Genomic DNA, 13,458 nt, shown 5'->3' with positions numbered 1-13,458 from the left:
GCCAGCTGCTCTGAACTGCCAACTGTCAGTTGACGTGGCAAGCTCCTAACAACTTGTACTGCAAGAACAGCATGGAATTGGGTCAGCGCAGGACACGACTTTAATATCCTCCATCTGTCAAGTAGACTGATGGAGATAAAAATGAATATTTTGAGCAAGAATTGTTAAAGCTCTTCTATGATACCATCTACATATAATTAAAAAGCCAAGTTGCATTCAATTAGTTTCCTCTGTGACTGAAGGCAACAAATTGGTCTAGAATATACAACCACCTGGTTTTTAGAGCTGCAGGCAGCAAAAATTGAAGGCTTCCCCGACAGGACTGGATGCAGCACCTACCTTCCTTCCTCCCAGGCACTGCTGGAGCTGAGGCTTAGTTAGGACACCATGTTGGCAGTTGTGGGGCTGCCAAGTTATTTCTCTCCAGTCACAGGTCCTGTTGTCTGAACAACTAAGGCAAGGCACGATCCACTGGCCTGGAACAGATGGCAAAACTTCCTTTGGTTTGGTTTCTACTGGCAAAATTATAGTTTTCAAGTAACTTGAGAATCCAGTGTATGGCACACAATTATAGAAATTATAGTGAGAAGATTATTCTTATCATATAAATCCAGTGGAGCAATGCATGGCCTTCTGCCAACCAAATAGAAGAGCTGAAGTAATGTTCTGAAATAGCAAAGCTCACGTTGAATTTAAATATGAGCTCTGTTCCATGAAACCATATACTTACATCAAAAAAAAAAAAAATAAGTGATCAGGTACTACTCAATTATTACTTATTTTTAAACAATATATCACTGCTCCTTTGATCAATAGGAATGAAGTAGATTAAGAGCTCCTCAAATTGTTAGTAGGTCTCAAATAAATACTAAAATTACATATTTTAAATTGCTAATCCAATAATAGATATTTTCCCTGCTCTCAAAAGATTTAAGGTACAAGAGAACCGCTCCTGTATTCTGATATTTCATTATATTAGAGAAAAGCTATTATTTCTCAATTCGATTAATGTTTTTCGGTGTCAATCTTTTCGGCTCTTTCTGGCTGAAGGTTTCATGATCTCAGAGATGTCATTTCTTCATCTGTTAGATGAGATATATCAGGTTCTCATATGATTGGTGTGAGGATGTAATGGAATAATATACTTAAAGGGCTTAGTTACCTGCAGAGTTCCCCTACTTTTTTGAATTAAGAAAGAAAACAATTTAAAAACTTCATCCATTCTGGGTCTGATTTGTGGTGCTGCTAGTAAAAGTCTCTAGTGTGATATGAATTTTAGTGGGAAGAATTTCTTTTCAGGGCATGAATATAATACATTTCACATTCATGACCTCAGGGATGTCAGAGCTGTGTATGTGTTTATGGAAATAGTTACAAATAATAAAACATAAAAGAGATTATAGTTTATAGCTTGTATTGATTCATCACAGAAAGGAAAAAAAAGTATGAGCATTTTAGAGAGAGAAACTGGAAGAGAGAAAAGAAAATACAAGGCAAAGGAGATGAGAAATTATGAATTTCAAGGAAGGGAAGAAAATGTATAACAGAATCGCTTTAGGGGTACAAAATCAACTGGAGCAGAATTGCAGAACTAAAATTCAAAAGCAATGCAGACATATTCGTTCCTCTTGTCATTTTTTTTTTTTTTTGCTTTGCTTTGCTTTTTCAGTGTAATGAGAATTCCAGAAGAAATCTGATTCATTCAATGTCTACTCACTCTGTACTTTCTACACAATTTCAGAACTGGGGAGTGACACTCTATTTCTCCACATACATATCACTCAACCAACGTTTTTTAATTTAATACCTTAAGATCTATCCTGTTGAGGTGTTAGGAGCCATTGTTGTTAAAATACCATAGTAATTTAAAAAACAGAATTTTAATTGCATCTCCATATACCAGGAAGTGCTTTAATATATTAACTAATTTAAACTTCAAACCTATCCTATTATCACCACCTTAACTGATGTTCAGAAAATTTAGCTTGTTGACCTCCAAGAACCAGGATTTGAACTGGACTATCTATTCTAGGACCCATGTTCTTAACTATAATTCTGAGTTCTCAAAATTGATATTTGGGTTCAAGGGATATAATTTATACATGTAAAATAATTATACCATCATAACAAGAAATGTAAAATTGACCGTTATATCTGTGTGGTAGTGAAAGAGCCTAGAATTTGGAGACACACACATCTGGTCTCTGTTGCCTCTGACAAGTCCTGAAGACCTCAATGTTGATTGCAAATTAGCATTATTACCCAGAAAGCTTTTTAAAATACACATACTGGGGTTGTACCCTAGACTGATTATGTCGAATCACCAGACATGGGACTGTTCTTCATTGATTCCAATGCAAAGTCAAGGCTGCAATACACTGTTTAAATTAGTCTTTTCATGATTCAACGTGCTTCTTTGTAAGGAAAATAAGTACAGTATCTGACAAGATGCCCGACATCCAGCAGTTAATGAATATATTTTACTCCCACACCCCAACTGCAAGCAAGCCAAAGCAGTTTAGAATCAAGAGAGTCAAGAAGGTCAGAGTTTTCTGGAAGCATAAAATATGAACAGGACTTTATGGGTAGATAAGATTTGGAGACACGGAAGGCATAGTACTTTAGGGTACTCTTTACAGTGAAGAGATGGGCCTTAGAGATGTGAGGCAAAAGAACTGACAGACCTCCACATAGATGGCATATTTTGGCGGGAATGTGGAGGAAGAGGGTCTGTTAGATGAAAGATATTTCCAAAATTTCCATATGGAGAAAGTAGTAATATTATTAAAAGACAGAAAATGTGGGATGTGTACTGGCTTTGAATGGAGAAATTCAGGTTATCTTCAAATGTGCCCATTTCTCTTGCCAATTCTCTTTTTATAATTCTTCTGTCTTTTCATTCAGAATATATCTTGATTCCTAATTTTTGCTCCAATTTTGCTCCAACATACATGGTTTACAGTCAGTAAACAACCTCATTCACATCTGTAGCTCCTTTAATACTCTTTGATTAGACATAACCTAAAGTTTAATATTTCTTGATGAATTCCCCCCAGAAAACCTCCTTGGAGAAAGGCTTAGTCTTTTCATTATGGAGATTTGCATTCAGCAATGTGCAGAATTATTTTGGTTAGAGCAGAAGACACGTCAGCTCATTTTCCCGTCCTCTTGTTTTATAAATGAGGCAAACTCGGGCCCTAAAGAGTTAAAGGACATAAAGTGGGGTCATGCTGTTCCTGACAGGGCTGGACCATTACCAAGAGTCTGCAACTTGCTCCTCTTTTATCATGTTAGGCAAGGTCAGCATAAAACCATCAGTCGAAAATGAAATATGGCCCAACATTCTCTTTGGTAGCATTTATAGGAAAACCCACAAACTGGTCATTATGATGATTTTTCCTTTATTTTATAAAAACTGAATTTACTCAGTGGGTTCATGGGTTGATAGAGACTATGTTTAAACAAAGATTGTCAATTTTCTTTATAATAGACAACAGGACATTGGGAGCATAAATGTTTCTCTGAATATTTTCATCAGATGGCCGAGTATCTAAGCAAACACACATCCCACCTCTAACCCAGGCACTCTCCACCCACAACCTTGCTGACAGCTCATTTTTTACAAACAGGCCCTCCTTGGCCACTTGCTGATAAGGATGAAGAAACAAGTGGTCAATTGAATGCACAAAGACTCAAATATGGGTGTAATTAGTTTGTGGGCATAACATTGCGTGCACATAAAAAGGAGACTTGAATTGGTCTCTGAAAACTTGGCCTCAATGGTTCACACTACTATATATTTATACAGTCATAACTTTTGCATTTTTGTATGGGTGAACAATGCCTTTTATTTATTGTGGGTTACTAATACTGCTTGAAATAGCCATCTGTATAACATCTGCAGGATTGGGGTTCTTGACATTTTAAGTGACACCAGCTCTTAACTAAAATTGCCAGAAAAAGGGACATAAATTCTACGTTATATATTTAAACACTGAATGAATCAAAGCTGTGATTTCTGAAATAAAGTATGACATATGTTTTAAGGGATAACATTCTGCTGAATGAAACTATCTTTTAGAAGAAGTTATTTTATTTATAGTTATAAATCTATGTTTAATGCAAACTAGATTTTAGTTATTTAAGTGAATCAGAGTGGTTGATACAACTCTGTGATTCAGAACTGTGGTGAGATGTAAAGTCATATAAATGCTATCACTAATTCTTGGCTCTCTAATATTATAAAATAAAGTGGTTTTTATTATGAAGAAAAAATATCATATATTCAATATGAATAATATTAGATTTATGTCATGTTTACTTGCTAAATATAAGGTGTCATGAAATCTTTTAATAGTTTTCATATCATAAAATGCCATCTGAGTTATTTTCCTTAAAGTTAAATATCACTTATTAACTACTGTATACATTTCTTCTTTCTCCAAATTAGAAGAATTGCTTCTTTCTTAAGCAATCCATAAGATTATTTCTTAGTTAAATTATTTCCTAAATGATTGACATAAATTTAAGAATTAAAATATAGTTATTCAAAAGTACATTAGCTAAAGCTAATGAAAAAGACATTTGACATCATTACATTGCAAAGTGGAAAAAAATGGATCCAGTTTTGCTGATTAAATGTCATGTGCTCTTTAAGATTTTTGAATATGACTGTTGGCTATGTTTGGCTACACAAGCTAAATCTAGAGCACCTGAATAAGCTTCCTTTCAGTGTCACTTGCTGTGACTTCTTTCATTAGGAGGGAATGCCACTATTAAGGAAGGAAATTATCTCTGGCATCAAAAAAAAAAAAAATACATTCTTGGAAGTTACCATTCTGGTCTCACTTGTTAATTTTGAGTTTTTAGCCCTTAGGAGCTCCAGTGGGGAGAAGTTTATCCTTATCATTGTGTCCTGGCTGCTCACAATCTTCTGTGGAAGGGAGGATGGTTTGGATCTTAGTTTTAGTTCAGCAACCATTTTTCAGACATATATTAAACATTGAAGGATGAACAGGAACAACGTGTGCCCTGGGAAAACAAGTAATCTAGGGAAACCATCAGTAAAAGCATTACTGCTCACGCACCCTTGACGTCTATTATACGTACACTGTAACACATGTATAGATATGTTGACGCTTATATATTATGTCCGTTATAAAACATAAAAATAAAAAAGGCTAGAAAAAAAAAAGCACACATCTACTTGTATCTGTACTGACTTCACCACTGGGAGTGCCTCTTGCTGATCCCTCCCTTTCCTGGTTTGCATCATTCCGTTTTGGAGATCCCTGATCATAGACCCTAGAGAGGAACTTGTAAGTACCCACTTCTAAGTGCTATCGTAAATCTGTGCCCAGGAGTGCTGTGGAACACAGAGGCGACACCAAACTAGCAATCTGGTAGAGAAGAAAGGCTTCTTGGAGAGGGAGATAAGCATCAGGAGAAGTTAGGCAATGGCAGGAAGAGGACTTGTAGTGTATGGGAACAGTGTGGATGTGAGCCTGGAGTCCTGCCTGGAGCAGAGTTGTTGGAATATTTGAGGCAAGGAGGATGGAGATGAGAGAGAGAGAGAAGAGGAACTGGTATAAGGAGGACTTGAATTTTTAGGCAAAAGAGCATGAGCTTGATTTGGCAGTCAATTAGGAGATCTTTTCAGAGGACCCAATTGACAGCCTCTCCTGGAAGGTCCTAACACAGAGACAGCACACAACCAAACCTGACATAAGGGACGGCACGTTTAATGTGCAGAACAAGCTGCTTTTCTTGAGGAATCCCAGTAATGTATCTTGAACTTATTGTGGAAGAACTTTTGACTTGGTGCAGTCAGAGGAATAGAATTAAGTTGTTTTATGATTGTCATAAATTGTCAACTGATTTAAAAAATAGTTAACCAGACATATCGGTATCTCCTTTGTACATTAAGAGTACGGGTTTCCTTTAGCAGAGAATCACAAATCATACCACCTGACACACCATAATGGGTAAATCCCTTCTCATACACTGACTGGAATTTATTATTTAGAACACATGTCTAAGAATGGGGACCTGCCCACGTTGGCTAACCATGCATGCCAAATTGCAATTTGCCCTGCCCATTTGGGAAACACATTTTCTATTCAAGCAGTGGTGTGAAGTTCATGGCAAGCTCCTGAACGTTTTCTCAGACTTGCTAGATGAAGGGAGACCAGGGGTCAGGAGGACAGAATGGTAACCAGGAAGCTTAGAGAAGCTGCTCCCTGCTCCCATAATCACTTTGGATGCAATTTTAGTCCCAGCTTTTGCTTGATGCCACTCTCTGCACTGAGAGACCATTGCTAGGGAAGGAAAAACAGGTAATGGAGAGAGTGGCACCAAAGATGTGTCTCATTCCAGGTCTGCTCAAGGCTTAGGCAGGATATGAGCCTGTAATTTGGATTCAAGGTTTTAATTTTCCTACTTTGTATTAATGCTCAATGTATGCGGGAGAGCAGTAATGATCCTTCTCAAGAATTCTTTAAAATTAAAAGAAATTCTTTTTAACTGAATCTAAAGCCTTTGTAGTTCCTTGATTCATCACTGATGTTTATTTTCTGCCTACTTTGTACAAATTGTGGCACCAAGTAAATTGATATGATGTCAACAAGTCAGACACGTTGCCTTCCTGAAGCTAATATCTTGGGAAAACTGACATCTAACAACTAGCTACATAGCTAATTCTTTAAACAACTGTGATAATTACAATGAAAGAAAAGTACAGGACTGTGAAATAAAGAAGAAAATGGGTTTGAGGATTAAGGAGGGCTCCCTGGCAGAAGTAATTCTTGAATTGAGATTTGCAGATAAGCAGAAGGTACTTCAAAGTGGGAAAGATATGAGAAAAGAATTTGATTAATCAAAGTATATTGAATATTAAAATCATGCATTCATATTTATTATGTGTATTGTAGTTCATACTAATGAAAAAAGTTATGCCCTCTATTATCTTACAATGATAGTTTAAATAAGCTTATACTTATCTACATTAAATTTTTAAAGAAGAAATTATATACAAAGTGATAGTCACCTTTTATGTCCCCAGATGGACACATCTTCAGTTCAGGGTGTGAAATGGCTTCAATGTACTCAAGAGAAATAGGTTGTAACCCACAGTTCTCCTCTGGGTGAATTAACAGGCCACAATCCTGCATTAAAATAATAGAGATTAGTTGTCATAGTAATTTACCAGACTCATAGTAAATCTAAAAAATCTAAGTGGATACAGTTGGGGAAGTTAGAAAAAAAGGCGATATCAATATATCTGGATATACTTTGTACATTTTATGGAACAAGAGAACAGTGGTGTATACTGGAAAAGAGAACTACTGTGCTCAGAGTAGCATCTGTGAATTTTAGATTCAGCCATGCCATGAACTGGTTATGCAATTAAGTCACTTGATCTCATTGCTCACTACAAAATGACGAAGGGTGGAGAAGGGAAAGAATGGTATCAAAGATGTTAAGAACTGTGTCAGACTGCATTATGGCTGCACACTCTCCACTCTTCTACCTTTCTTTCTTGTAATGGAAAGACCCTTTGTTGCTGGAGGAAACTATGAGCCCAACATTTAAAAGTTCTATTTCTCAGTGTTAAAGGTGGTTATGGGAACACAGTTCTAGCCTACCTCCCCCCCCCCCAAAAAAAAATGAACATCATCTCTGGGTTTCTGGAAAAGCTTATTTCCCTGATGACACTTTTTCTTTGTTGCTCCGTTTCTTTTCCTTGGTATGCAAACACGAGCATGGAGGATGAGCAGCTATCTTGGGACCATGAGGAATCCATGAGCAGAACAAGCACAATGATACAGTGGAGATTTAGGGACAACTTTGGGCTGCCTACCTCTATCTTTTTTTCCTATGTTACAAATAACTAACTCCTACTTGGTCAAGCCACTATAGAAATGTAAGATGCAGCCAAACTTCTCTCTCCCTGTAAGAGTTCATAAAACATTCTTTTCAGACTGTACAAAATTTTTGAATATTTTTTAATCCTAAAAGTGATTAATCCCATTTGTAGAATTTTAAAAAACAATCTGGAAAGGAAAAGCTCATTAGCAGTTCTCATTTCCTTCTTCATTGAATGATTACAAATTTGGTGAGGTATATTCACAAAATGAAGGACAGCTCTTTTTGTTGAGCCGCAGCATTTATATATATACAAAAAACCCCAAACAAGCAGTATTTAGGAGAATTGTTTAAAATGCCCTTAATCCCAGAAATATCCACACTTGGAGTTTTGCTGGAGCCCTCACAAAGGGAATCCCAACTCCTAAGCAGCTTGTCACAGTTCTCACTAGAGTTCAATAAGATAATGAGAAGGGATTTTCTTGTTCCACACTGTGCAGAGTACATATGTTTAGTATGTGATTTAAGAAATTCATGGACCACTGCAGTAATGGCATTATCAACAGGCACTACCATGACCCTAGCTGTGCCTTTGTTGGACCCATGAATATATGACCATTCTTTCTTGTTATAAGTTTCTCTGGATGTCCATTTCATTCCTTACCAAGGAGCTTGCCCAGAAAGGAATAAGTAGTATCTCTCTCTCTCTCTCTCTCTCTCTCTCTCTCTCTCTCTCTCTCTCTCTCTCTCTCTTTGTGATATTACTGTACTTTTAGAGCAATACCAAGTTGGATCATTTAAACTGGTGGATAAATATCTTTAAACTTTACCTCCCTTTATTGACCCCATGGGATCACTTTTTTAAGATGAAAAAAAAAAAAAAAAACCTCTTCTCTCTAAATAGTTTAATGCACCCACCTAACTTTTAAAATATCCTTTCACCTCCTGCAGCACTCAGATCATTCCATAGGGACCCATTTTCATCTTCCCCTCAACTACTGTCATGTCTCATGAGTCGGTAATAGTGTCTCAAAATGTGCTGGCCTGCCTGCCCCCTCCTGAAAGACAGGCCTTCTTCCAGAGATGGCTGTTACTTTCCCCACAAGAGATGATGTTGCTGGGGAGTTCGCTGCATTATCAACACACCTGGGCTCAGCTTTCTTTGGGACTCCATGATATATTTCCCCAAATGTTATGTTGGAGTCTTGAGCAAAGGCATCTGCTGGCATCTTGGATCCCCTGACATCCATTCAGAATAAGGTCTTATAAAACCTGGAAACTAGCAGATTCCATCCCATCTTATACCCTAGGTACCCTCATGCCAGAACCAAACTGCCATGCTGGTGCCCATTTCCTCCCCTCTAATCCTACACGGGACACATTCCTCCCCTTAGCTGTATCTTCTCATGTTTTCACTGGTCCTCTGCCTCTCCTACCCATGGCAAGCAAGCCCTTCCACAACCCTCAAAGGCTTCCTACAATTCCCTCCAATTTCCCTGGGAAAAGGACAACTTGCCGTGGGATAGCCATCTCCAGGAAAGGCTGCCTGATGAGTCCCTCAGTAATCCCAGCACAGTCAAGAGGTTTACCTTCTCCTGTGACCCAGCTGCTGCTTCCAAACCATCTTATTGCCTTTTTGCTCTGGTTCATTTTCCCTGGATCCTCCCTGTGGCTATCTTCTACCAACATTTTTATTTTGTGTCCATATTTACCAGTGTAACACCTTGGTTTATCAATCTCTCCATTTTGCAATTTGCCATTCAGTTCATATGAACCCATTTTATTTCATTCAACCATATATTTGAACAAACTCCAGACCTTTTTATTCAAGCCATAGAAGCTCCACTTTCCATCTTAAATTTGAATGCATTTTTTCCCAAATAAAACATACTTTTGTGTCTTTATAGTGCTAAAAATTGAACCCAGGGCCTCATGCATGCTAGGCAAGCTATCTGGCACTGAGCCACATCCCCAGCCTGTTTTTCCAATACAGGGTCTTGCTGACTTGTCCAGGCTGATCTGGAACTTGTGATCTTCCTCATTCAGTCTCCTGAGCGTCTAGGATTATAGGTGTGTACCACTGCACCTAGCTTAACATACTTTTCTTCTAACTTTATTTCTCCCTCTTCTTTAGTCATAAGACTTCCATTCCCATGATTCTAATCCTGAATTTATGTCCATACTATCCATTTCTTGTTCTTCCATTTTTATTTCATTGAAGGTGCATTCAACAGTTTCAGATCCTGTAACTGTGCAATCTATCTCCATTCAAGTTTCCACATGCCATTCAGTGACAACGGAAAAAGTCACACATTTTAAGACAAATGCCATAAAAGTTTCTTGCTGGTCTTTCAGTACTGCCTAATCTTTTCTCCATTATTTCTAGTTATGTCTCTATTATTCTAGTTAGAATCCTCTCTTTCTAGGATGACTTCAAATCTTCACCAATCCTCTTACCCTCCTCACTTCAGCATCACACCATTGGTCTCATTGGACAATCTTGTCTATTAATCCATAAAGAATATACAGCCCATGAGGCAGGAATTTGCTCAATTTCAACACACCTGATTACCAAACACAGCTTGTTTGAGGATTTCTCTGCTGCTGCCCAGCCCTTCAAGTCTGGCCTTCTCCAGAGTTGTACCTTTGACTCTCCTCAGTTGCACTCCGAGACAGATAACTCACTCCCATGGCAGAATCACTCTTAATCTACACCCATGTCATTCTCATGAGTCCCAGAGACATAGTCACAGCATCCTGAACATCTCGATTCATGTCTCATGAGTACCTCAATTTTAATGTAACTAGAACAGGTAACACAGTTTGGGTCCAAATTCATTCTGATCTCTATTTTCCTTGCTTTCCTCTTTTAAAGAAAATGCTAATGCCAGGCCTCTTCTGTTTCTCCTGTAGTCAAGAGTGGCCTCTGACATAATTCTGGCCCATGAGCTACAAATGGAAATTTGCTGAGAATTGCAGGGAAAGCCCTTGCTGTTCTGATGCAGATGCTGTTTCTCTCAAAATTTTCTCTATTTCCTTCCTTCCTGCTTCCTAGAACAGAGATCTGAAAACTGAAGCAACTATCTTATGTTACAAAGGGAAGACCAAGAGAATTATGAAGAGTTCAGTTCTGACATCCTTGATCGGCTGTGATCATAGGGCCTCTTGTTGTATAAGAAGTAAATACCTCTCATTTGTTTAAGTTACTCTTGGTCAGCTTTGCTGTTGAGAAGCCTCCTGCTCCTTTAGCTTTCCTCTGCCAGTGGTACCATCTGCTAGGATGGGCCAGAGTCTTGCTGACCATATATTGCTTCCTTTGGAAGCATCATGGATATTTCTCTCTTCAATGAATCTCCTTTTCTGACTTTCTGTTGCATTTGTTGCAAAATTTTCATCAGGAAAGAATAAGATAGGATAGTTAATGGGTCCCAATTAGTGCTTGCTTTTTTTTTTTTTTTTTTAATGTAAAGGATGCTCCATGAGATTACCTGTAGAAATATTCCAAACATTCCAGTCACCTTCTTTGTTCTTAGGTGATGGGAATAAAAGGGTAGAGGAGAACTGAGTAAAGACTACAGACTAAAGGACCAACCTCCAGTCTTAGCACTTTTCCAATACCTAATTTATCATGGATTTTTATCAATGCCCCTACCCAGAAGCTATATAAGCCCTTAGACTAGCATGTTTAGAGTGAGAACCTGGTATAATAAAGTCCCCTTGTGCCTTGTGGGAGTTCTATGTCTTGTCTTCTCATTTAAATAAATCCTATATCTTTCCCTCTTGCCATTCATTTTTGTTCATGGATTTCATTCTTTGAATCTGTGAGACAAGAACCAGGAAAAAAAAAATGGCAGTGAGCTGCTAGGGTCTGCCATTAATAGCTGCAATACGCTGCTAGTAGTAGAGAGAGGAATCTGGCTTTGAGGACTGTGACCCTCAAAGCTGATGCAGGCAGGCATCTCCTGCTGGGATTAGCTGCTAACACTAAAATGAACTTATTCAGCTTCAGACGCCTGAAGCTTACACAGACCCCACCTGTTAGTAGAAGCAGAGACTCAAGTTTCATCTCAAACTCCGGTTTCACTGTTTCTTACAAAATAGTCAAAATTGACCTTAGAAATTATCTTTCCCAAATTTGTCCCATATCCCATAATCTCAATACCAGGAGAGTTTCCATTTCCAAGCCAGACACCTCAGTTATTGGAGTCACCCTTCTTTCCATTTCCCTTAGTATCCAACCAATCACCAGAGCTTTGTATAGGCTTTCTTCTCTTTATTTCATTTTTTACTTTCTTGATTTCAGTTTGATCTGTGTATTTGTATCCATTTTCCCTGGGAATTGCCTTGTCCTCTTGATGGATCTCTTCTGCCACCACTCCTATTGCCTTCCCACACATGCATTTTCTACATTGTTGCTGAAGCCTTTTCTCTAAAATGAAAATCTTAACTCCCTTTTGCTTGAAATCAATTGAAACTTCATTGCATTCAGAATAAAATGTGGCTGCTGCCTTCGTTTTTTTGGTTCATCTCCACCCTGTCCTATTAACCTTCACCCCGGACTCTGTTCTACCTGATTAACTACAAGTTTGTCCAGTGCTAATTTTCCCGAATGTCTCTATACCCCAACCTTAGCTCTCTGTCCCACCTATCACCTGTTTAACTCCTACCATCCTGAAACACCCAGCTCTGTAGCCTTCTTCTTCTGGGAAATGTACCCTGATACACTAGGGGTTGGATGCACGTACTTTTTATTATCTGTTTGCTTTCATCCTATTTCTTTGTCACTTGCTCTTGTGCCTTGAGAACAGAGAGCCTAACATTGCAGTCTATGGTTTCAGCATTTAAAATCTAGAGCTGGGAAAATAATTATATGCAATAAATTTTATGAACACCTAAGTACATGAATGGTTCCATTTGAAGAGAAGCATCATGGTACTTTGTGTGAGTCTGTGCATCCTTTAAGTAGCTCTTCAGAAAAGGGTTATATTATTAGCTCTGACTCTGAAGGAGACAAGCTGCAAGTATTGAAACTATTTCAGACTTGAGGTCTATTTTAAGACGCTCGCATTTCTTTTTTCTTTTCTTTTCTTTTTGGACATATACCAAAAGGTGACCCAGTATTTCTAGAATAAAACAAATTTCACTGAACAATGAACTTAGTAAAAGATGCATAAATATTGTGCTCAGGAATATTGCTTCTACCACTGGAAAAATATTTCATTGATTGGTTTTGAGATTTGTAGTAATTTTCCATGATAAAAACTTTAATTACATTTAATTTTTCCCATGAAAATCAATCTATAAGCCTCATAATTTTCTCATTTTGGCAAGATTGATTTCTTAAGCATTTGCTAAGTGGCAATAACACATATCCTGAGCTCTATGTGACTCACATTGAAGATGCATAATATACAAAATTCTTCATAAATACAACATAATTTTAGGAGTCATTTAAATATGGTCATTTGTATATTTGGGAGAGATGCTTTGATTTCTCACACAACTATTCATTTTTTCTTCGTATTTGGTACCAGGGATTAAACCCAGGGGTGCTTAACCACTGAGCCACATTCCCAGCCCTTTTTCATATTTTAC

The 13,458-nt window shown here is 37.8% G+C and overlaps 1 protein-coding gene across 1 annotated transcript in view; it reads right to left on the bottom strand.

Moving 5' to 3' along the window:
* Nucleotides 1-13,458, bottom strand: part of Cped1 (cadherin like and PC-esterase domain containing 1) — a 248,540-nt gene that overhangs the window by 35,140 nt on the left and 199,942 nt on the right. The window contains exons 17-18 of the mRNA XM_077110288.1: nucleotides 7,046-7,163; nucleotides 340-476 (exon numbers count right to left, since the gene is read on the bottom strand). Of these exons, the coding sequence (XP_076966403.1) occupies nucleotides 340-476; nucleotides 7,046-7,163 (255 nt within the window). The remainder of the gene's footprint in view (nucleotides 1-339; nucleotides 477-7,045; nucleotides 7,164-13,458) is intronic.

Source organism: Callospermophilus lateralis, chromosome 1 (assembly GCF_048772815.1).
Source record: "Callospermophilus lateralis isolate mCalLat2 chromosome 1, mCalLat2.hap1, whole genome shotgun sequence".
NCBI lineage: Eukaryota > Metazoa > Chordata > Mammalia > Rodentia > Sciuridae > Callospermophilus > Callospermophilus lateralis.
The sequence above is the reverse complement of the archived record's forward strand: the minus strand, read 5'-3'. Positions and strand labels throughout refer to the sequence as shown.